The sequence below is a fragment of the Diceros bicornis genome, chromosome 2, assembly GCF_020826845.1.
Source record: "Diceros bicornis minor isolate mBicDic1 chromosome 2, mDicBic1.mat.cur, whole genome shotgun sequence".
NCBI lineage: Eukaryota > Metazoa > Chordata > Mammalia > Perissodactyla > Rhinocerotidae > Diceros > Diceros bicornis.
The window spans coordinates 1,432,984-1,458,847 of NC_080741.1; the positions used below are offsets into that span (position 1 = coordinate 1,432,984).

Here is a 25,864-nt window from a genome sequence, read left to right on the forward strand (position 1 = left end):
TCAACAGTCAGAGTTTACGAAAAGCTATCTCTGGAGTCATTCATACCCTGTGGGAAGCTGACTGACGGCCACATGATTCACAGCGTGATTCCACAGAGGAATAAAAACATATCACTGTGGTTTTCAGAAAACATATTCCAGTAATTAAAACCATGACGTACATCTGACAGTTATCGAAACACCAGTAATTCTTCATAGCCACACATCTACCATGGAGCTTTGTTCTCATAGTTCAACCAACGTACAAGTTACAATGAACGTCTCTCATTTTGAAATCTGAATACCTTTCGAACACAGACGTCTAGACCATCTACAGCTCTTGTTCTGCCCTTTTCGCTGAAGGGGGAAAGAGATTTTCATTTGTCTTCACCAAAACTGGCAAGACTGGTTCCAAAAGCACTGACGGACTAAACCCCAGCAACACCCAGCTTCTGAAAGGATTCCAAGCTGCGGTGCCCGTCCACACCCGCACCACAGGTCCACTGTCCCCGCGGGCCCAGTGGGTCCCTGCACACGAGCTTCTAAGAATCCACGTCAGTAACAAGATTGCCAGGACCTTCTCTTGTGGTAGATCTGGCTCCTGAGGCTCTGCCACCGTCATGAACTATCTGGGGATCCCAGTGATCTGACCACGAACCCCATCTCTCTGAAGCGGCCCCACTCACACACTAACCTGTTCAGCACAGATGTTCCATCTTGGACACAGTGAGGGAGCCAGCAGACAGGAAAGTGGAATCATCGCTGTCTACCCAGCTCTGCCCTGAGGTGACAGGTGAGCAACGTCCAGATTCACAAGGAACACTCACCCAGGGACAGACCCAGTTTCTGTGGGCCCTAAAGCCATACAATTTGTAGGCCCTCTAAGAAAAAATTCGGCATGAAAGCAAATATGTAAAAGGTGCCCTTGCAAGCGAGGAGCTTTGAAGCTTAACCTTCACTAGCTGTCAGTAAACCCACCTCTGACCCAATCTCATAAAATGGCCAACATTCAATCCATTTTGACCTAATGGCAACTCTGGATGGCTCTGTTCAGTCCCCTGCTGGCACCGGGCTCCAGCGCAGACTGTGCTGGTCACTCGGAGGATCTAAGAGGCACCACGGTGCACAGACTGAGCTTCCTGCTCTCATGAAAAACAGTAACAATGAAGACTCTTCTAACAGTGCTTACGGAATGCTAAATAGGGAAAACTATAGAAATCATTACAATCACTATGACTGTATTTTTAAAATAATGTTTACATATATGAACAAAGAAAGGAATAGGAAAATATAAACAAAGATAATTTTTGTATTTGAATGGTATGATTGTGAGTTACTTTTTTCCCCTCCCAACTAAATGTTTTCGTATTATTGGCATAATTCATAAAGGGAGAGAGTGAGAAGCGGGGAGAGAAGGCAGGAAGAGACCTTGGGGTTAACTGTCTGCCGTGACAACTAATCACACACTCAGCATCTCTCTACATGTCAACACCCCAAACCACATCTTTACCTTTACTTCAAGGAATAAGATAAAAACCAAAGGAATGAAGGAGAGACTTCACGCCTCCAAACTCCTTCCTTCTGAGAAAGTGCAGACGATCGTGAGGAAGCAACTTCCTGGCACGGCCAAAGGCAGCGGAAGGGACTCACTTTCTGCTGGCCTCACAGACGTCCGTGATGTTGGAGAAGAGATGGTGACTCTCTGTCTTGGTCATCGTGTCGCTCAGTTCCTTAGAATTCTTAAACATTCGTATCAAGATCTCTAAGCTGAGTAGATACGAATGTTCAGAGGATATGACTTCAAAGATAGCCTGGTAAGAAGAAAAAGAAAAGTATTGTTAATTCTCTCAATTGAAGAGCTAAATATAGCTCTCATAATTCTGCTATAAGAATGACATAATATCTTGAAAAGTACAAAAAGATAAACGTTTAAATACTGTATCACCAAACTACTGTCTTTACATAAGGCACATATACTCAAATCTCGAGAAACAGAGTCACTGCCCATAGTGTAAATATGAAAAAATGAAAGCAATGTGGATGGCCTGAAACTGCATCCTGAGGTCACGCTTTGCAGAGGGGTGGAATCTATGGAAGGAAGCTAGGGCATGTCATAACATCTCAGTGTGGCACTAATTAACCTTTGGGGGCATCGCCTCCAGCCCTGCTTTCGAAGCACGCCGCTCTGGGACAGGAAGGGTTTATGGACGTCACTAAGATTCAGAGAAAATTTCTCACAAACACATTCCTTCGCTGCCCTCTCCTGTGGGCCCTTTCTCTCCCTGTTTTAATCCGACTAATCTGCAGTCAATAACAGCAAATACTCTGCTGTATTCAGAGAGCATGACTGCACCTACCCTCAAAAGGCTCTTATCAGCCACAGGAATTCTTTTATATAAACTCATACAATTGAAAGGAATTCTGTCCACGGCCACCCTCTCTGCCCTCGTCAGTGTCTCAAGAAGGAGCGAAACACCCTCTGCGGAAACTCTTGGTGCCAGGCACTCGGTGGTTTACCTGATGAGCGCTCACTGATGATGACAAGCCCACCCACACGTGTGGGCAGGCACCAACGCCCTGTGTGCGGAATTCACCTAGCTCCTGAACAAAATCAGCCTCAGCTCCTGCAAGAAGGGCAATGAGGGAGAGAAAATTCCTCCTCAGGGAGGGGTGGTGACATCCCTGCAGGCTGGAGACTCACTCCTTCCTGGGGCCACCAGCACCTTAGCCTCCAGGGCTCCTCCCCTCAAGCCCTCAGCCCCGAGGCACAGGATATGCTTCCCAGAAGTCCCCGAGCTCTGGCTGAGGCGGGGGGAGTGGGCACAGGCAGGAAGACACCCAGCTTCGGGTAGGTAGGCCACATTTTGTAATCAAGTTCATGCTGCTAGTCTCAATGTTCCCTTTTTGGCACCCATGAGGTCTTAGAGAGCTCTGACTCAAACGTGCTGGTCTTGGGCCGCTGTGCTCCAGGGGCTAAAGTGATGTAACCATCTAATGAGTAAAGAGTAAGAACATCCAGACTCTCACTCACCTGTGTCTTGTGTAATTCTTTTCAACCAGTACACGTATCCCCAGGAATGTAATGCAAACTAAAGAGAATCCTCCCCGACCAGAAACAACGGGTTTCAGGTTGTTGATGGATATGGTGCCTTGCAATGGCTGAAAATGTTTCCAAAAGCAAAGGCTTTGTAATCAAACCCACAATACTAAGACTGCAACTAAAAAATATGATGGCCCATCAATAGATGAATGGATAAAGATGTGGTATATACACACAATGGAATACTGCTCAGCCATGAGAAAAGACGAAATCATGCCACTTGTGACAACATGGATGGACCTTGTGGATATGATGCTACGTGAAGTAAGTCAGGCAGAGAAAGACAAACACTGTATGACTTCACTCATACGTGGAAGATAAACACACAGATAAGAACAGATTAGTGGTTACCAGAGGGGAAGAGGGTGGGAGGAGAGTGAAAGGGGTAAAGGGGCACATGTGTACAGTAACGGGGAGAAACTAGACTATTGGTGGTGAACACGATGCAGTCTATACAGAAGTCGAAATATAATGATGTACACCTGAAATTTATATAATGCTATAAACCAACGTGACCTCAATAAAAAAAGATATGATGAACTATACAGATCACATGAAAAGATGAATAAGTGGTAGTTTAATAATAATAAGTTTAACGTAATAATTGTTAAAAAATCCTGCAACAGAGCCATCAATGACTTAAAAGCAGACCAGGTTAGAGCTGCTAAAACAGCCACAGAGGAACATAAAGGAGCCCCAGTTTGATCTGCTGCTGTCACTACTTTTTATATCACAAATATGAATAAACATTTTCAAAATACAAGGGAACTAGAATAGGACAAATAGAAAAGGTTTAAAAGAGCAGATGTGTTTGAATGGGGTTGGGACCCTGGAGAAGCTCTGGCACTGTCCACAAGGAGAGAGAAACGTCATTTACGCCCCACTGCTAACAATACAGAAAAAACATACCACCCGCTGTCCATCATCTGGAGGACAGATTTCACAAGAACAAAAAGTGGTATTTATCGAATGGAATACAAATAGTGGTTTGAATGAATCATCTAGATTAACATGCATCAACATGGGTAAATCTCAAAAACAACACTGAATGCAAAAAGCAAGTAACCAACAAGTATGTTCGGAATCATGTCTCTTACCTACATTTTCACACACACATACATATATGTAATAAGTATCTGTGATGTGTGATTTAAAACCACAGATTGGACAGATATGTGTGAATTTATAATTATAGCTGCCTCTGGGGAGGAGAGGAAGGAACGGGACTGAGAAGGAGAATGTAGGACTTCTACTTTATTCAAAGTCTTATTTTCTTTGCTTTAAAAAATATGAAGGGCTGGCCCAGTGGCATAGTGGTTAAGTTCGTGCACTCTGCTTTGGCGGCCCAGGGTTCGAGGATTCGGATCCCGGGCGCGGACCCATGCACCACTCATCAAGCCACGCTGTGGTAGCGTCCCACATATAAAGCAGAAGAAGATGGGCACAGATGTTAGCTCAGCAACAATCTTCCTCACCAAAAAAAAAGAAAAAGAAAAAGAAAAAATTATAAATGTAACACATTTGTTAATTCTCAGTGATGGGTACACCAATGTGATATACTATTCTGTTTTTTAAACCTAAAAAAAAATGGCACTATAACGTGCCTGTGTCTTTTTGCATTATTCCAGGCTAGTGAAATAAGACGAGGACACCTTGTGTCCTTTGTGGAATCAATGTATATGCATGTATGTGTATAAATTTACATATATCCACTAATGTAGTTAAGACAGGAGAGAAGCACTTTGAGAACTTCACAACACTATTTCAATGAGTGATTTTCTTAAACTGAATTTATTTAAACCTCAAGTTGTGAAGCCCTATTATTATCTGTTTCATTTTTTATTCAGTAAACTTTTATTTTGGTATAATTAGCCTTACAGAAGTCTTGCATAAAGGGTTCAGAGTCCCTGTTTACTTCTCCTAGCTTTCCCCAACCAGGGTACACTACATTTTGTCTGAAGACAAATGTACACACTTTATTCATATTTCACCAGTTTTTCCACCAATATCCTTTACCACTTCCAGGATCTAATGTCTGTTTCATTTTTCAACATATTTCTTCCAGTTTAAATACCTGCACCAGGCACTTTGTTGTTTAAGTTAAAACGACGCTGGGATATTTTAAAATGTTCTTTTCTGGGGGCATATGTGTCACCTTACTTGGCAGTGATCACACACTTCTTTTGCAAAGAGCACAGATGAATACGTTTTCAGAGGACACGCTGAGCGAGTGCAGGCGGCGGGTTTTCACACGCACCCCGGGGCTCCTCTCAGGGACACGTACCTCCTGTCTCTTTCTCTCCTCCTGGCTAACTGTCTGAGATAATCCGTTTCTCCTCACCTAGGGGAAAAAGCAAAACAAAGTGGAGCTCATTTACTTTAACAATTTCTTTATTATGTAAGACATAACTCTTATGCCCTTCAAAAGTGAATTAAGAGAAATTATGCAAAATGTTGAATTCAGCACATATGAATTTTGGGGTCTCACATCCCTCAAATACTATTTAATCACACTAATAAATTAGCACAGAGCAACAATAAAGAACTGAAAAGTGGCTCGAACACTATCCCATCAGGTTGAGTTAGTCTGTTCTAGTCTTAGCTCTGGATATTCCTAACACACTTACCAACTCAATCTCCTAAATCGTGAGTGAAGAAACCCAACAGTCAAGAAATGAAGCCACCGCTCCAAGCGCTTGCTGCCCAGGATCGCACATTGAAAGAGTCATTCCAACACCCTGTTCAGCAAGACTCCATGGAATACAAGGCTCTTCATGAAAACCCAGGCAAACAAAACAAAGTCCCCTCTTTGCCCCAATTTCAGCATGTTTAATTTCGACAGCTGCAGACGTTCACCCGGTCTTCTCTGGAGAAGCAACAGTCCCCACGGGAACCGAGAGCATCCTCCGTCGGTACTCGGGGTGACGTAGGCACCGTAAGATGAGTCTCGGGGTGCCCGCCTCAACCACCACACACTGTCACCTGATTGCTGCAGTTCCCGCCATAATCCAGGTTCTAACCCAAGAGTGGAGGCAGAGTGTGAACGCCACGAAGGGACTCGGCGTCTCCTCGGGTGCCCCGGCCCTGAGTCTGGCACAGGAGAGACAGCCACGTTTCTCAGTCAAAGAGTAAATCAGCACAGGTAAGGGGAACGTGAAGCACCGACCGATCACCCTGCGCCCACAGCAGAGCAGCGGGAACGGGCCTTCTCCCCGTGATAGACTCAAACACACAAACATAACACGTGCCGTCTAACGTGTCCCCCGTCACATCTCCCAAAAAACATTTGAAAACCATGTCCCCAGACCCATTTTTAAGTTGACGTCTCAAATTTTTCATCCTAAGTTTAAAGAATTTTAAAGATGTATTTTCCTGCTACACTCTTTTAAAAGTATCCAATGGAATGTAAAAACCACAATGATTTGATATCCACCATCATCCATTTAAAAATAAATATTTTCCTTAACAGTTGGAGTTTTTACATCATTCTTCTTTATCCTGTAAATCTCATTTCTATGTCAATTTCCCCTTAAAATTTCCTAATATAATTCTAAGTGTTAGGGTATCTTATTACTAACACTACCAGCCTTTGACACAAAAATACATTTTTTTTTTTGTGAGGAAGGTCAGCCCTGAGCTAACACCCACACTAATCCTCCTCTTTTTGCTGAGGAAGACCGGCTCTGAGCTAACTTCTATTGCCAATCCTCCTCCTTTTTTTCCCCAAAGCCCCAGTAGATAGTTGTATGTCATAGTTACACATCATTCTAGTTGCTGTATGTGGGACGCGGTTTCAGCATGGCTGGAGAAGCAGTGCGTTGGTGAGCACCCGGGATCCGAACCCCGGCCGCCAGTGGCGGAGCTCGCGCACTTAACCGCTAAGCCACCGGGCCGGCCCCAAAAATACGTTTTTAATTTCCTAAAATTTCCTGTGACCACGAGCTTTAAGTATAAAAGAGACTCTCGCAGATTGTGTGACCACTACAAATATCATTAATAACCTATGATCAAAACAGCACAATTACTTCCAACTTGAACGCATTAAGCCCTAAAAGTAAAATATCACTGAGAATGCAACTCTTAGTGACATGGGGGGTTTATGGCAGTTTAAATAAAGGAGGCTTCACTGAAGCCAGCATTTCAAGTCGACTCCTCTGTCCCGGGCCCCAGTGGTTTGACACCACGGGACAAGGCACCACATAGGATTTGAGCTGGGTGAGCGAGAGGTCGTCCTTCAGTACAACGGCAAAGGCCTACGCTGGAAGGGAGGCTGGAAGACAGACCTGGAGTAACATGTAACTGCAGGTGCAGTCCCAGCTCCAGAAAGGAGCTCACCTGGGAGCTGAGGACCCGGAACAGACCACCTACAGCCTTTCCCGCTCACCTCGCATGGTCTGCACGAACGCCAGGGGGTGATGCACACCCCAGCGAGAAGACTACACTGCGCCGGCGTGGAAATGCAGACAGTTACACGTTACTGTCTTTAGTGTGGTTTCTGGAAAAAGTGAGAAAGCAGTACAGTAGAGCAGAGAGAGTCCTAAATCAGCAATCACTACTCAACATTTATTGTGTGCCAGGAACCGTGCTCAGCATTCTACACCCCTTTCCCACGGAACCCTCGTGAACTCTAGTGTCGACACTATTCTTACCCCACTTCACAGATGAGGACCACACCGAGGCTCGGGATCTAAGACCACACGGCTAAGGCAGCGAGGCCAAGACCCGCCTCCACACCTGCCCAGCGCCAGGGCTCACACTCCTCACCAGGGCCCGGACCCTTCTACACGGCTCAGGGACCCCTGCTCTCAGGAGAGCCACGCCATTTCCAGGGTCGGGCGGTCTCCACTACGACCCCTCCGCTGCTGGGTCTGCACCATGTCCCCATGTGCCTTTCTTCATCCACCACTTTGTGGAATGTTCACAGCCTTACCCACCACCCCGACCCCGGGTCAGCCCGTCAGCAAGAACTCACAGCTAAAAAGGCTTCTTCATCTGTCTTCCTAAGGGAGGAGCCTGGCCAGAAGAAGGAATCTGTTCAGAGCTGCTCCCGTCTGGTTAACCCCTAGCCGGAGCTCACAGGATTTCCTGCCTGACACAAAGTCCTGGCAGATGGATATGCAGGCGCTGTGCCCACAGTCTCCGCAGGTGAGGTCACCAGCAAGAATTTCCAGGCCACCACTATCTCCATCCAAACTACTAATGAGTTCAGACCGGGAAATCTTAAGGGGAAGAGGATGAAACGTGGGCGTAGAGACCTGCGCCAGCTGGTTTACTGAGGGATCAGAAGTACTTCATCCCGTCTCAAAGAAAAGATCCCAGCTAAAGCAGTTGCTCTTTTGAGGGGAAGAGATTGTAGTTCTGAAAAAGTCATGTACAGAGTCACATCTTTACTAATAATGATGCAAAAAATGATAAAATATTCCTTTAGCCAAAAAGGCCTCAGTAAGAAACCAGCAGCCTGCACAAAGCTACTGACAGAAAAAAAGAGGTTCCAGGAAGCATTCTTGGATCATAATGAAGAAAACCAAGTGCAGCACATTCGGGCAGCCGGCAGGCTAGCTCCGGAGAATCAGGACAAACCAGCTCCTCCTCCAGCGGCCAGACCTCCACACCAGGGCCTGTCCTGTCCCGGCCCCTCACACCCTGAGGGTGGGCTGGGCACGCTCTTCCTCCAGAGCCAAGAGGACTCACTCTGTCCCTGAGACCTCTGTCCACATTCAGCCCTCAGCTAAGCAGCACCTGAGAGCAGGTGCTGCAGGCAGAAGGTCCTGTGCAGGTGACTCAGAGACTGAGGAGCTGGGAAGAGGAAACCAGGGAAAGTGAGAGAGGGTGGTACACACAGAGGGCCCCACGGAGACAGGGAGATGGCGGAGCAAACAGGGCAGGATGAGGAGACTGGAGGAAAATAGGAAGCAGAAGGAACAGGAAGGAGCAGGGGGAGGGAGGAGGAGAAGGAAGGAAGGAGAAGGACTGTGGGCCAGTGTTTACCAGTAAATACCTCCGGGATTTTCAAATTCAAAAACAGTGACCACCAGTCAACGTACTTAAAACCACTGGAAGACCCAGGCTTTTATTTGCATGAAAGAAATATGTGTATAAAGCATAGGTTTATACCTACAGTTTTAGAATTTATGTGCTTTTTGCAGTTTGCACATTTTTGCTACGAGAATCTAAAGTGCTATCAAGGCTACCACGTCTTCCGTGCTCCCCTGGTTTCCATGTACGGAAAGAAAAAACACCATTCCAGCTTCTCAAACCGATTCCTATCTTGCTATCTAAAATGAAATAAATGGAATTTGGACAGGCTCCTCTTTTATTTTTAGAATCCATACTTCGTATCGGCAGCTCCGGCTGAGCACAAATGGGAATGCAGCCCGCCAGAGCACACTCCTTTAACGGTCTCACCCAGCCTCGCTGGGACCTCCTCATTCCGCACTGGGTTAAGTGTTTTATGTAACCATATCATCAAAAGTGGAAATGCCAAAGCAGTGTAATGAAACACTAAGAACTGCACTGTTTAGGGTTCTTCATTTTGTATGATCTAACCACTTCAGAACACTGTTCCAGTCTTGCCAAGGCAGACTTCAGACTCTGAGGAGAAAGTATGAAAGCATGTCAGTATCTTCAACATCTCAAGTGGACAGAAATTAATTCAAATAAAACAACAGAACTGTAGTCTTGGGCTACAGTTTTGACAAAAGTTAAAAAATATGAACATACATATGTGGCTTGTCAAGACAATGAAGGCAGAGAACTCACTAATGTGATAATAGTTTTAAATTTATAATTACAATTATAAATTTATATATAATTATGTAACATATTATATTATATTTTTATGGCTGTAATCAGTATTGAAATTCTTCATCCATGATCTTTGTACCCACATATTTTCCATGTCCAGATGAGACAGAAATTAACAACTGGCTAAAACTAATCAAGAAAAACATAAGATATTTCATCTATGGATATACATTGTCTAGTTAGACCCAAAATGTAGTTTTTGAAATTTATAAAACGGTAAACTCCCTAAAGTACAGACCAAAGTTAACTATTAGGTACTTCATCTAGACTTCACGCTGGCTTTCCTCTTGATTCCTTGCGAGTCTGACATTCTTAGATGACTGTCCCCGAGGGGACAGGCAGGGTCCATTCCTGCACTCACAGTTACGGGCATTTCACCTGCAGAGAACCCACAAACTTGTGCAATATCCCCCGGCCTGTAACTCCACTGACTGGATCGTTTAGGAGTCGAGGTCTCTAAGGCCCAGTGGAGCCGATGTGGCATTTATACAGAGCTCACTGACGAGGTGGAGCAGCCCTACACCTGTGGAGAGAGCCAACACTGGTAACTCCAGGCTCTCTGCGCTCAGGTCTCCACTTTCTAGGGGCAAATGGGGACACAGTCTCAGGCCCTCCAAGACTTGATATAATTTGTAGATAAGATGTAGATAACATTCCTTCAAGTTCCCCCCAGCCAGGGAGACCAGAGGGGAAGGGCTCAGAAGACTGACCAACCAAACAGGCTCAGAAACGTAGCCAGTGACAAGTCAGATCAGATCTTAGAATCCACGAGCACTGGGCTCCGAGAAGCAGTAACGCACATCGAAGGCCCCCCTGAGCTGAGACCGTCACACGGGCCAGAGTCGACCGCCCGCTGAAACCAGCCGGTTCTTCATGCCCCAGTGAGTCCCTATTCACAGCTCCTGTTGCCAAGGGCTCACGTGGGAAGGGAATGGATTGCAAAGTAAATTACGCCTCGGGACACAGTCACTCCCAGGTCCTTCTACAGACTGACAACCCAGAAAGCCCCGGAATTACAACTGAGGGGGAGATCTTTCACTGTAAACAACACTGGAACAGCCACTCTCTGAGAGCACGGCTGCAGTCCCTAAAATGAACACCCGCCAGGGTCCAGAAACAGTGTCCTCTGTCACCATGCCCGGGGGCTCCCAGCCCGCCCTGTCCTGGAGAAAGGCCTGCGAGATTACCCCACCAAAGCTGAGAGCTGCCCCAGAACATCCTCTCAAAGGGCCAGAGGTCTGAGGAACCAAAGATCACACAAATGACGTCAGGATGGGGACTGTCATACGCTCAGGAGGGGTGGGCAAACAGAACACTATGTTTTCCTTTTTTTAAAAGGAGAGGTAGAAGACAATGGCCCATTCAATAAAATCATATGTTTAATTTAAAAACACATCAAGTAACGTGCCAGGGGCCTCCTACTTCATTTGTTCCCAAAACCCATCTCCTCTCTGATCTGCTGTTGTTAAACTTAATTCTATAATCCCCACCAAAGTCCCTGGATCTCCAGAAACAGCCAGTACTCTTGGCTCCCAGAGGAAACCTCAGGCCTTCTCAACTCAACTATGGCAAACTCAGACACGGCAGGCCGGCCTCGAGCCTCTGCTCCTCCGTGGCCTGTGCACCCTCTACAGCAGAGCCAGGATTCCTGAATGACCCCAAATTATGTCAGTGCAGGCAAGAGGCTGAGGGAGCAAACCACAGACAGGTCACTGAATGTACAAGCATAGACTGCTGTGCTCTGTACGACTGAGGAGGTCAGCGTGGTTGCCTCCCTGCGGCCAGCCTCACCACCAGCTGCTCACAGCAGCCGACTCCTGGCTCAGGGGTCTGGCTGGGCCTCAGTGGTCTCTCAAACCACCACTGTATCAAACGCCCACCACGCCTAGAACCTGTACCTTCTAAACCTGGCAACAACCCTGCAGAGGGGCACTTGCCTATTTCACAAATAAAAAGTGGAACGGCAGAGAGGCTCAGTCCTTAGCCCTAACGAGGCAAACGGACTCAAGCCCAGGCCCTCCTGCCGCCCCCAAGGCTGAGGCTGGCCTGCTGCCACACTGCCTCCCAGCACCTCTGGATTTCCTCGTTGTTGTCCCCTAGACTAAGGACCCCGGAGACCCCAGAAACCGCCTGTCTCCTGGGATCCCCTGTGGCAGCAGAGGAGAAGTTCTGAACTAAAGGCAACAGACTATGCCCCAAACCGGGAGCAGGTGAGGGAGAAAGGGAAGATTCGGGAGCAGGTGATGGGGAAAGGGACCAGCCGAGCCGGGAGCAGGTGAGGGGGACGGGAGCAGGTGAGGGGGGAAGGGACGAGCCGGGAGCAGGTGAGGGAGAAAGAGAAGATTCGGGAGCAGGTGAGGGGGGAAGGGACGAGCGAGGAACGGCGCCAAGGTCTGTGTCCTGGCAACTAGAAAGACTGAGTTGTTATTTGCTAAGAAAAAAAGGACACTGGGAGAAGCAGGTTTGGGTGGGAGAGAGGAGCAATCAGGAGGAAGCTTCTGGACAGGTTAATCTGAGATGCGGATGAGTATCAGAAAAGAAGCGGGATGTCCCTGTCTGAAAGGGTCCAGCCTGGAGACAGAAACTTGAAGTCATCAGAGCTTGTGACGCATTTAAAGCCACAAGACGGGATGAGGTCGCCAGCTGAGGGCAGACAAGAGGAGGGGCCAGGGAGGGGGCCAGGGACCCCCGACATCTGGAGACGAGAGGAACGAGGAGGCGCCCACAAACTGGATCAAGGAGCCCCAGCTGCGTCTTTTCTACCCCCTCCCCCCCACCATCACCCCAAAGGGCCACGCATGTGCCACTTCCTCCGCCTGGGACTCCCCCGTTCTGCCTCACCCCCACCACCAACTCTGCCGACTCCTACCTGGACGCTCCTCGCTTCCTGTCCCACCTTCTCTCCACTGACGGCACCTGCCCAGACAGGGGCCCTGCGCCTGGGATCCGGGGGCAGCACAGACACGTCCTTCACGGCATTAACACAGCTGTCCTCCTGCCATTTATGGACGGGACCACTGCAAGTCTGTCCCGCCATGCAGGGCCTCCTAAGGACCTGACAGCCAGGCAGGGTCTGCTGGGCTCCCTCTTCAGGGCCCAGCACAGGCTGGTGTGCAGCAGCCCCCCACCAAGACTCGATGAACGAGGGAATCCCTCATCAATCTCTCCCATATTCCCGCTCCGGGAAGTAATAAGACCCTCTTTGTCTGGGTCCCAGGTCTAGTTTCTGGTTGAAAGCCTCCTTTTGTAGTTATGCCAACCAAAATCCAACATCCCTGTGCTCACCTCCTCCCACTTTCCCAGAGCACCTGTCTCTTCTGCTCTCAGCCTCCTCTAGGGGCACGTTCACACACCCCCACATTTTCACATCCCATTGTTCTCTCAGGAGACTCAACAACATCAATGTCAGCATATCCCCCTCATTACTCAGCTCTGATGAGAGCAGTTCTTTCCTCAATGTAGACATATTTTTCAGAAGGGGTCATAGAGTTTAAGTTCCAACATTGCTGTAAGGCAGAGACAGAAGACTTCTAAAGGTGATATGAACAACACGGACACTGTGCTCACTACATGGGGAGCTAGAGGAAGGCGCTCCCAGTATCTGGAGATGAAGTCAAGAAATAAAATGCCCTCAAACTGGAACGAAGAAACAAAAACTATAAGCAAATATTTACGTGTATACTGTGTATATGTTTTTCTAAAAAGAAAAGAGAGTCCACGGCTCAACCCTTCATCACAGCCTCATTGTGCGTACAACCCCTCAAAGGAAAGACGGCAAAATGCACATGCATCCCACAGAATAATGCAGCAGCTGGAAAGAACACTGAAGGTCATCATGCACAGACACGAAATGACTCATAGGACATGTGGTTCAGAAAAAAGCAAACTGTAAAATCTGTGCAGTATATTATTCACACGGTATGTAAACGCACGTAATCTTTTTTTCTTAAATGTATGTAAGTGGATTGTGAGCAGAGTGTTACCAAAGTGAGAGCAGCATCACCCACAGAGAAGGGGAAGAGACTAGGATTGCAGACATCATCAAAACAGACTTTAGGGGGCCAGCCCGGTGGCACAGCGGTCAAGTTCTTATGCTCTGCTTCAGCGGCCCAGGGTTCACTGGTTCAGATCCCAGGCATGGATCTACACACCGCTTATCAAGCCATGCTGAGGTGGTGTCCCACATGGAGCGACTAGAAGGATGTACAACTATGACATGCAACTATCTACTGGGGCTGTAGGGAGGAAAAAGGAAAAAAGGAGGACGATTGGCAACAGATGTTAGCTCAGGGCCAATCTGCCTCAAAAAAAAAAAAAAAAAGAGAGAGAGAACACCATAATCTGACTGCACTGAACCAGCAGAGCGCACGGGGCCCCGGCCCCGGCCCAGCCCTCTTGGCTGGAGGAGGGCCTCTGCCTGGGGTCTCAGGTCCAGCACACACACCTCCACTTCTGTTTGCAAAGACACAGCCTCCCCGCAGACCTGCCGCCCAGCTTCAGCGTGTGGAGACGGCGTCTGAGGCCCCCACTCACTGTTTACACCACGAGCACAAGAGTAAGCCCAACACCAGAAACGAGAATGTTGTTTCTGTGTTTTAAACACAAAAGACAGATATGGCGAAAGACATTAACCACCATCTAAGGTAAAAAATAATCTTACGAGACTGCTGTGTTGCAAAACATACATGGAAAATTATATGACTGAAGAGATTATTTTAAGCAGCAAGTCACTGAATAACAACTGAAAATTAATTCAGACATGTGAAAATTCAAGGAAAAAGAAGGAAATTTCTATGACCGCTAAACGCATTAAGCGTTCCTGCAAACAGAACAATATTCAGGTTTATTACATCTGTTAAGCTCTGATTTTTAGCACAAAATAGTACATCTTTTACATAAACACGTGGTAAAGCCTAAAAGAAGGAGTCCCGTCAGATGGAACTGCTAAGACTCCAAAGCGTCTGTTATATTTTTGACTGAGTGAAATTATACCTGTAATAAAATGGCCATTTTTCAAGTCGTCCTTTCTCACTTGGCAGTTCCAGAAAGTCGTCCAGGGGCCAACCACGTGCCTGAAAGCCGAGCCAGGACTCCAGGACAGCGGCCCTACTCGAGAGCTCCCCTTGTACCACCCGCCACACGGAGCACAGCTGAAGAAACACTCCGCTGAAAATATAAAACCAGCTCCTGATAAAGAGTTTGAAATTCCTGAGCAAAGTGAAGAAATACCCAGATGAGGATGACTGACCAAGCCACAAGTCAGGAGCACGGGGTGGCCCAGGACGACCGGACTGGGGGTGGATCCCAGCACAAGGTCGCCACACGCTCGCTCTGCCTCCGCAGCCTGGACCCTCCCACAGGAACCTGGGCTGTCAAGGCAATAGAAGGACACAAACAAACCCCACAACAAACAAACGGCCGCTGTCAAGGCAATAGAAGGACACAAACAAACCCCACAACAAACAAACGGGGTCGGGGCCCGGCTGCGAGGGTGGCTTAATGCTGTCACTGAACATAGCAAAACAAACCCTGTTCCACGACAGCCATTGTTCAGTTCACGCCCCGCACGTGATGAGGGTCATGACCAAGAGCAGAGAGCCTCCAGTGGAGACTCATCTTCATCCCCGCGGCACTGTAACCAACTCCGGGATCCCACAGACGGGGACCTTGGGGACACCTGGAGTGCACCGGCCTGCGGGCGCGGCCGCCTGCACAGCCGGCGCCAACTGCCCAACCAGTCACTGCTCCATCCCAGACTGGTAACACCATCAACATTCTTCGTCAAACCCACACGCTTTTCCCAGGGGTCTGGAGACCGCAGCTCAGCCCTCAGGCTGCGGCTCTGGGTGAGGCGCCAGGTGGTTCACCTGTGTGCCGCGGGGTCCTGTCTGGGCACAGATCTCTGGAGGTCAAAGATGACTTTCCCAGGTCAAAACCTCAAATCTCGTCCACTTACGACCAGCCAAAACCTGGGAACCGTGGCCTGAAGAGCAGCACAGTGCTGTTCCCTGGAACGAAGAAATCCTGTATTTCCAGTTAAGAGTCGATCAACTGACTGCGACAACCCAGTGAAGGAAGAGCAAGCTGTCACCACCCTATGACATCAAGGACCCCAGGGTGTCCTGGCCACCAGAGGACACACCACCTCTGCGTGGAGCACCTGTCGGCAGGGCCACCATGGCCAACACAGTTCCCCCAACTCACTGGACCCTCCTAGAGGAGCCTGGGCAGCTGAGACCACCACGATCCTATGGAGGCCCAGTCAAGGCCTCCACTCAGCTCTAATCCCTCCCCCTTACTCCTGCATGACCACACCTCAGTCAGCCAGCACCATAAATGGAGAACTGCTGTCACTGTGTGTTGTCTGGTGACAGCAGAGGAGCCATATCGCAGACACATGGGGACAAGTGACACCACAAACTGGGGGCTGAAGACCCCACGGAACCCCTCTGCAAACGGCTGCACCTCCAGAGTCTCTGCACGCTGAATGCTGCTCACAGCCCACCAGCAAGGAACGTTCATCGTCCCAGGAGGCAGTCAGGTGTTTGCAACAAAGAGAAGAGATTTTTAGAAAGTGAGACAATGAATGACCGCTAATGCACACCTGAGATCACATACGCCCCCCCCCCCGTGTGGAGTCAAGGTGGACGCCATATTGAGACCCAACCCTCCGCCAGAACATCCCTGTCCTGCTCTCCTCCTGGGATCCAGGCCTTCCTCAAAGAATCACTTCCTTACAGTGATTTGTGCAAGATTCGACAGGGGCCACCAGCTAAATTGGAATATTAAAAGCTAAGCACGGGAAGACGACGTAAAAAAATACGAAAAGCAGAAGTTTTCCGAGACCTGCCCTGAACCCTGCAGTCCCTACAATGAGGGATCAGGGCACGAGGGCAGACGGAGAAATGGGGTGCTGAGCCCGTATGCAAAACGTCCTGACACTGTTCCCAGTTCCGGAGGCCTCCTCTTCAGGGTGCTAACTGCAAGCTGGACATGCTAACTGCTGGGCTTCCGAAAAAGTAAAGGCTGCTCTCTGCTGTTAAAATATCTACTACCTCAAAAGCCAGAGCTGCTTGCATGTTTTTGGTGGATATAAAACCCACACGGGAAGGAGAGAAGAGAGCTTCAGGACAGTGGCTGCCTCTGTGGAGGCAGAAAGGGGAAAGGACCCCAGAGGCGGGAGGCTTCCTGGATCTGTCCAAAAAACAGAGGCTCGAAGTGAACATGCTAAAACGTTAGCATTTGTTCAGTCTGGGCGCTGGGGACCTGGAAATCTACAACACATATTTTTTAATTTTTATGCATGTTTGAAATATTTCATAACAAAAAATTAAGGTAAACTGTTTTAAATGTGACAAGAGACAAAAAGCCACAAAGAAAATGCAGGCTGGTACCTGAGCAACGCGAAGTGGCAAAGTCCAGTCACGCGGCTCTGATGACGCAGACCCGCCAGGCAGCAGAGTCAACACACACAGCCTCCAGGAACGTGAGGATCCAAGATAACTCCCCCGGGGACCCGCCCTACGGCTGTACCTGCACCCCAGGCAGCCTTCCGGTTCCCATCTCGCTAACAAAGGCACCTCGGTCCTCCGATCCTTTGCCAGTAGGACGCGTGCCCACATCTGAAGCAGTACTGAGGATACGCAGTACTCTCTGAATCACACGTGTGCCTGTCAACCTAAACGAAAGCCCGCGTGAGCCGGCGTCAACACGGCAGCCTGATCTCAGCGCCAGAGCAGAGGTGGATCAGAGCTAAGCGACACGAGCACACGTTTCTGTCCAGAGAATGATGCAGGACGCAGGCCTGTGCTGACACACGCAGCGGCCGCCACAGAGAACTCAACAACCCACAGCTCTCCTCTGAGGATCCGCCACCCCACGGTCCACACCCCCCAGCGAGCAGCAGCCTCGAGGGCCGGCACAGCCTCTACGGGCCTTCTCACCCGCTTTTCCAGGTATCCACTCCAGTGTGCACATATCATGAGGTCATCAGGCTTGGGTATAAGGCCACCAACACGCAGGCTCTGTGGACAGCTGTTCCCGCCCCGCCACACGCAAAAGTCATTAAAATATCAGAAGTTGACACTGTTAGCACAGGGGCCAAGTGTGGCCCACAGATATTGTGTGGGGCTCACACAACGTTTCTTTAAAACTTGAATTAGGATAATACTTGCCAAAGTCTGGATTTCTGTATTCTCTTTTCTAAATTTTCGAAGGTCTGGCCACACCGGGCTGGTCCGACCTAAGAGGCAGCAGCTCAACTTACACCAGGCCCGATCACCACAGTCCCCCACTCCCGTGCCCACGCTCACCAGCATCACTTCGCCACACCCCGGCCCTGCCTCTGTTGGCATTTCAAATCTGGCATAACATTAAGGATGCCACACCTTGGAGGCACTGGAAATGAACAGATTCTCCTCAGAACCAAATCAGGGGTGGGAGGGAGACAGGGATGAAGGGCTTAGTTTCTAGAACTCCGAATTCCAATACAGGGCAGGAGAGGAGAAGCCGGACCAGAAGTCACCCCATCACTAACACGCACACATCTCCATGGTCCCGGGTGTGAGCGCCAACATACACAGCTCCCTTCCTTAGGCTGGCGGATTCCTGACTCTGAACAACGCTCATTTCGGCTAAAGAGGGAATCGTTCCCCCTCCCCGGTTGCCGAAGGACTCAGAGGCGTGCTGGCTTATTTCTCATGCAAGGCTCCACCGCCCCAGCCAACCGTGGGGGTTCCTTTGCACTTGGTGATGGATGCACCAGATGCCCACAGACACTGGGCCCACACTCCCATCAAGGAAACTAAGCACCACGCGGTGAACTCGGTGAAGTCAGGAGGAAGAGAAACGATGGCTAGAAACAAAAGATGTTCAACGAAGAGAGGAGAAATTACCCGTCAACACAAAAATAAGTGTCAGACACTGGCACACAAAAGATGTACAGAGGGAGATGGAAGCGGGTGCCATTCATTAACCAACTTCAAAAAGATATACATGCATCCACATCAAATGAGATTTCCATGGAAGAACTGTAATGAGCTCCCTATTATGCACAGACACATACACACACACACACCTATATGTATATAGAGCCATAATTATGATAAAGTTCAGAACACATTAAGTCACCACTACCTACACACTATATGGAAAAAAAAAAACAAAAGATACTGAGCAGAAAGAGTGTCCAGAGTCCAGAGTCCACTGGGCTCAGGCACTTCACTTTATCAGAAGCTAGTTCTCCTGATCAGAAGTGTCCCAGTCCATGCTCCCTCCAGTGCCTGCAGTTTCAGGAAACTCTTCACAACCTGAAAAGAAGAGTCTTTCTCCGGGTTCCAGGATCACTGGCAGAAACAACAAAACCACATCCAGGTGTACCGCCCACAGCGTGGCTTCTCGCCCCCAGGACACAGGCGCGGCTGGCACTCACCGCGGAGAGCTGGCTCCACGTGGACCTCAGCGGCTTGGGCTGAACCACGATCCTTGCATCTGACTTCTGCTCTCTGGGCTCCGACTCCTCGTCAGAGTCAATGTCAAGGGCCTTTTCTTTGTAGTTCTGATACAGGACGGCGTTTTCTGCAAGAAAAACAAACCCCACAGGTCACTCATTGCCCCCATCGTTACGCTACCTGTTCCAAACACCCACACGATACAACGTTTGCTCTCGTTCAACAAACAACAGAGACAAAGAGATTTTGTCACTGAAGAGGAATTACCCAAAACTGATTTCCTCGCTCTCACAGCTCTGTCCTGAATTCCTCTGCAGGGGCAGGGAGGGGCCCTACGTGAACTGCCAACCAAAGCAGTTTCCGCTTCTCGTCCACCTCCCATGACAGACAGTCACGCCTGCGAAATCACTGTTTTTTGGGTTAAACTGAACTCGGTCAGTACTTTTCCTTCAAGGTCCATCACCATTCACTGACTCCTTAACACACTTACTGCACATCTACAGGGTGCCAAGGGCTGGGAGCAAAATGGAAAACAAGACACTTCTCATGCCCTCAAGAGAAAAACAGCCCAAGTCACCCATTCGCTTATTCATTCAATGGATATTTAGAAAATGTCTACTAGATGCATGAGCTGCCAGGCCTGGGAGGACCAGAGTGGACAGAAAAGATAAAAATCTCGGTCTCCACAGAGCAGACACCATAGCGAGGACAAAATGACAACAGATAAACGGGTAACTTCTATAGTCTGTTAGATGCCGGCAGGTGTCACGGAGAGAAACAGGGCAAGAGCTACGAGGGCACGCAGATCTTAAATAGGGTGGGTCAGGAAGCCCTCACCAAGGGGACATTTAAGCAAGGACCTAAAAGAGGTGAGAGAGCAAGGCACCCGTGCAGCTGGGGAGAGCACATCCCATCAGAGGGACAGCAAGTACAAAGGCCCTGGGGCAGGAGTCTGCTCAAGAGCAGTGAGGGGGTCTGAGCGGCTGGAATAGCATGGCGGGGGACAGCACAGGAGACGGGCTGGGGGTGAGCAGACGGCTGACCAGGCAGGCCTGGCCTCAGTGCCACTGAAGGGACTTTGGTTTTCACTCCAAGTGAGACGGCAAGTCGTGTAGAGCTGAGGACACAGGATCTGACACAAGCACACACCCACAAGCTGAGAGACTCATACGGAGGGCTCTGGGGACAGACCGCCTGTGGGGTGACCTGGTCTGGGGGTCAGAGAGGTGTTAACGAGGAAGATCTAAGATCCGAAAGCTGAGACGCCACAGGGGAAAGCCCGTGCGAAGCCCTGAGGCGAGAGGAAGCGGTCCCCCAGAAGAACAAGGAGGTCGGCTGCTGGAGCCTGGGTGCCGGGTGGTCGGAGGGCGCACGGTGAGGTCAGGGAGATGAGCCGGACAGCCCCCATCACGCAGAGCTTCGCAGGCAAGGGTCAAGACCTGGATTCTACCCCAGGGACAAAAGGCCCGAGCGTCCTCCACAGTGTGAAGACTGCACTTCATCCCGCCCGCGATGGGGGCCCCTGCAGGGGACGATCTCACCAGATAGAGGGGCAGACGGCGACTACTTCGGGGACTAACTCGGGTGCCACCGGGGTTTCGATGCGCCGTCATGGAGACGGGCTATGTGACTCAGAGAGGACCTCGGAGGGACTGGATGCGGGGCCACAGAGAGGGGGTGGTGAGAACGCCCCTAGGTCTTCAGTTCCCACGGGAGAGTCGGGTCAGTGGGGAAGACCAGGGCTTTGGTTTGAAGCGCACTTCCAGCTACTGAAGCAAGCAGATATCCACCTCCTCCGTCAACTACTGCGGGTTCTGTACATACCACGACCAGGTCCCCGGAGTCCGTGAGGACCTCCCTGTCCTCCGACTGTCCGCACACGCCGAGTGGATTGTGAGGGTAAAGACTGAGCTCCGCACCTCCGCAGTGACCTCCCAAGTACTTACTATTGGCACAAAGTACGTGCACACACGGTTGATACGACCGCTCACTCGTTCTCACCACAGCGTGGGCAACAGTGCTGTCAGCCTCGTTTTACACACGATGAAACCGAGGCCCAGTGAGGTTCCGATGCCTGCTCACCGTCACTCAACCGAGGAGCAGCAGCAGGACGGGAACCCGCGTCCCTGGCTGCAGCCCGCAGGCCCTCACCCTCTACCACACCGCCTCCTGGGTTACCTTCTTGTCAGTCACCAACTGTCAGAGTCCCACGTGCCTCATGCACATACACATGAAAAGGGATTTCTAGGTCATCATATTTGAGAAGAGACGAGAGGCAGAGAAACAGCTCCTTACGAAAGGCATCAACATAAACCAGTTATGACGAAGGTCTGTCCTCGGACTTGAAAGACACTCAACACCTCTGAGGCCAAGGTCCCAGAGTCAACAGCAAATTCCCGAGGATGCAAAACATCTAAGCACATATTAGGAAGACGCTCGTGTGTCACAGTCACAAAGTGACACGCGAGGAAGCAAACTGGGCTAGGAAGCAGCTCTCCGCCCCAGCACTGGCTGTGTGAGAGCAGGCAAGCGACCAGACCTTTCAGAGCTTCCAGGGAGAGGCACTTATCCCAACCAGCTAAAATCTGCATCTGGGTTTCTTCTCCATACAGAACAGTTTCCTACAACTGGTGCTAGAATGAATTTTTATAAACTGGTCACGTTCAAATGCCCCACTGGGAACTGATTTTTATAAAAATTATATAGGGAAATGTTTTGTAATCTTATAACTTTGGGTGGTTTTACATCAGACTTACCTATAGAGAGGCATACCCTTCTTCATGATTCTTTAAAGGTTGGAGAACCTTAGCATTTCAAAGCACGACAGCAAGTAAGTAACCACCCTCACCTCCACCCAGCTCCTCCAGGCCCATCAGGGCTGCAGGCGGGGCGGCTATCCTCATGTTCTCCCAGTTGACACCTGACCCACCTATTTACACACAGTCCACTAATCTGATTAGGGTTTGAACACCTGGTGAAGCGGCTTTTGTTTTTGAGATTCTTAACAAAAATACTATACTATTCTTAGGAATTTGTTTCTGTCAGCCAGGAGAGTTAGATTTCCCCAAAATGGAAACTTGACAAGGAAACAGGCGGTCAGAAATGATACTAAAATGCAGAAATACGCGGAAAAGAAGCTTAAGTCAAAGGAAATAGGACCTAAGGATATAGGACTTTAGATCTAAATCCCAAACTCCCCGAAAATTGAAGAGCTGGGGCCTGCTCCTCCTCCTCCTGCGTTTCCAGGGAGGGGGGGACAGAGCAGGAGAGGGAGGAAGTAACACCCCAGGACAGTGACCAAGTCATCAGCTTACAAGAATGCCACCAATTTCACTGACTGTTGGTATCACGAGACGAAAGTTCAGCTTCGTGCAGGGCTTTGTGCTGTATAATTTGGGAAGAAGTTGGACATTTTTCTCATCTCAAGCGTTTTTGCTACTGCAGTTGGATTTCGACTTCTGAGTGAAATTCCACATTGAAACAGCAATAAAAGTCTGGAAAACCACATGCTTACCTTCCCCATCAAATGCTCCTTGTCCTTTCAGCGTTGTTTTCTAAGAAACAAGAAAAGCAAAAAAAAAAAAGAAAAAGCATAGCAAACTATGTATGAATGAGCCAAACAGAAAATACAGCTGTTTTAAGTAAAAGTCCTTTTCGTTACTTTCATTAGGGTTCCAAAAGCATGCAGCCGCTGACCCTGGGAGGGAGGAGCTCACGCATGTGACGCTACAATTCACAACAGGGGAAATAAACAGTGTCCCCACACCCCGTCAAAACAGCTCGGAACCCTCAGATGAAGCAGTTCAGCTCATTTCACTATTCATGACTCACCTCACTATTAAACTGAACTCTGCTATACTTGCAGAGTTGGGGGAAAAAAACACATAAAATGTCATGTAATTTCTTTTCTTTAAGGCCATAGGATCTAAAATAAGACAGGCTTGCTGTGTGTGACATGTGTACAGACTGGTTCCAGTCCTCCGATTAATCAGGAAAGGATGTGGTGCCAGAATGAGTGTCTCCCTGCTGCTGTCTGTCCTGTGTCTGGAGAAGACAGCACACAAACTCCAAGACACCCCTCTCCAGCTTCCCTGTTCCTTCCCCTCCTATTTGGCAGCCTGTTAACAAGTGCAGCTCCTAGGCCTTATCAGGAAGCAGTACCACCCACTTCACTCTAATCTGAAGTTCTGAGCCACCAACTTGCTAAAGCACTGCAGGATGAGTGGGCACCAAATGGGAATAAACACAACCAGAGGCCGTGGTGACAGAAACAAGCAACAACAAAGATGACAAACTATGTGTGTCTTCTGTGATTCTGGCAATTGATTTCAAAATTCACATATTACCTACATGGCATTTATTATGTGATCACCACTCAAAAAATAATTCAATAACTAAATGACTAATGTAAATAATTAAAACAGTCAACAGGCTCAAAGGAAGTCAGTGTTCTCCTGGGTCGGCTGTGATGGATCAGCACGCACTGAGCGACCCCTGCAAACCAGCACAGGACAGCTGACCCAAGATCGTGAGAGCAGAGGACGCCTGCTCTCCATCCCCTTTTCAGCTCCTGTACTAAGCGTTTGACTCACTCAGCCAATACTTAATTTGCGGTATTTTTTTCCATTTGCCCACCACATTTTGCCTGAACGTAAGAGAGTTATACAACAGTGGTAGGAGTTTCGCTTCCCCCCACAAAGCTGCATTACCTTGGGCAGTGCCGGCCAGCAGCAGAATGGCTGAGACAGAGGTGCACAGGTCTGACCCACCAACCACAGAGGGAGGGCCCCTCCCCACTCGACACCTTCCTACTCCTACCTTCGTCCTCCCCAGGCTGGAGAACCTCTCCTTGTCCTCCAGCACGGCTCTCAGGACAGGCTGGGACATTCTGTTCTTCTTCTTCGAGGTGGCCGGGCTGTCCACGTCAAGGCCACTGACCACAGCCCTGCGGTAGGAGGTGGAGCGCAGGCCCCTCCGCAGGGAGCCCGGGCTGTCGTCGGCGCCGTCGGGCGGGGGCGCGGGCTGCGCGGGGCCCAGGGCCGCCCCGAGCCCCTCCACCATGCTGCGCGCCTTGACCAGCCTCCGGTGCGGCTCGGCGCCCTGGCCGCCGGGCCTGCTGGCCCTGGTCTCCGAGGCCAGGCCCCTGGGGATGATCTGCTGTTTGCCCACCTTGAGGGCGGCCGGGCTGTTGGTGCTCAGGACCACGGCGGGGCCGTCCGGGCGCGCGTCCCCCCGCGGGGGCGGCCTCCCCGGGGACGCGGGGTCCTCGGCCGCCCGCGCGGCGAGCGCACGCGGGCCGGGGCTCCGGGGGCACAGCCCGTTCTCCGCGGGCGCGGACAGGGGCCGGGCGGCCGGCGGGGCTGCGGTCCGCGGGGGGCGCACGGGCTGCGGCGCGGGCGAGGCCGCCGGGCCCTTCGCCGGGGACTCCGGGGGGCCGCCCGACGCCGCCCTGGGGCCCCGGGGCGACCTGGGCCGTCGGAGCCGCGGGGAGACAGCCCTGCCGCCGGGGGGCACCGTCCTACCGGCCGGGGCGGGGGGCGGCGCCCGGTCCTCGGCCGGGAAATCGGTGACCAGCAGCCCGCTGGGGCTCTGGTAGGAGCGGGGCCGGGGGGGCGGGCCGCCGCCGGAGAGGGGCCCGCGGCCCTCGCCGTCCATCGCGGAGCCCGCGCGTCCACCGGCCGGCCGGGAGCCTCCGGCAGCGCGCTCGCCCGGCGCACTCGGCGGCCGGCCCGCCACGCGGTCCACGCGCGTGCCCACCGCCCGCCGCCCTCCCGGGCGGGACCCGCGCCGGCCGGACGGGGGAGCCGCACGGAGGGCCGCCGCCGAGCGCGGACGCCGGGACAGCACCCTCTCCGCGGGCGCGCCCCGCGCCAGCCGGCCGCCCGCCCCGGGCGCAGCTACCGTCGGGCTCCGCCCCGCCGCCGACGAGCCCGCCCGTGGGTGGCCCGGCCCGGCCCGCACCGAGTCCGCTGGCGGGAGCGGCCGCCCCGCCCGCCTTGGCCACGCCCCAGTCCTGGCCCCGCCCTCGGCCCGGCCCCGCCCCGAGCTTGGTCTCGCCCCCAGACTGGGCCCCGCCCTCATCCTGGCCCCGCCCAGGGCTGGCCCCCCCTCTTCGGCCTTGGCCACGCCCCCAGCTCGGCCCCGCTCCAGGCTTGGCCCCCTCCTCGGCCTTGGGCACGCCCCCACCCCTGGCCACGCCCTCATCAGGCCCCGCCCCAGCCTCGACCACGCCCCAACCATGGCTCCGCCCTCAGCCTTGACCCGCCCACAAACTTGGTCCCGCCCTGTGTGACCCCTCCCCCAGCCTTGGCCTCGGGTGGTCTTAAAACGCACATCCGGTGGCCTCGCCCCCGCGGCGTGAAATATTCTGTAATCTGGGTTTGCTCGTTCGTGCCGCGGTGTTCCGAAGGGCCCGCACGGCCCGCTGCGGAGGGGCGGGGGTGCTTCCATCGTCGTCTCCGGGTGTGTGTGCTGAGTCCGGAGTGTGACCTCTGAAAAGTGACGCGGCTTCACCGGCGACAAGGTGCTGGTG

General features: G+C 51.0%; 1 protein-coding gene across 3 annotated transcripts in view; it reads right to left on the reverse strand.

The window, feature by feature from the left end:
• The window catches only part of ARHGEF26 (Rho guanine nucleotide exchange factor 26), a 128,698-nt gene extending 103,418 nt beyond the window's left edge, over positions 1-25,280 (reverse strand). For 2 of the 3 annotated variants that reach the window (XM_058550637.1, XM_058550635.1), the window contains exons 1-5: positions 24,151-25,280; positions 22,847-22,886; positions 19,314-19,459; positions 5,364-5,420; positions 1,630-1,790 (exon numbers count right to left, since the gene is read on the reverse strand). In XM_058550637.1, coding sequence (XP_058406620.1) covers positions 1,630-1,790; positions 5,364-5,420; positions 19,314-19,459; positions 22,847-22,886; positions 24,151-24,987 — 1,241 coding nt within the window. In that variant the 5' untranslated portion in view covers positions 24,988-25,280. The remainder of the gene's footprint in view (positions 1-1,629; positions 1,791-5,363; positions 5,421-19,313; positions 19,460-22,846; positions 22,887-24,150) is intronic. The other variant, XM_058550631.1, reaches the window with a different exon arrangement.
• Positions 25,281-25,864: the final 584 nt, after the last annotated feature.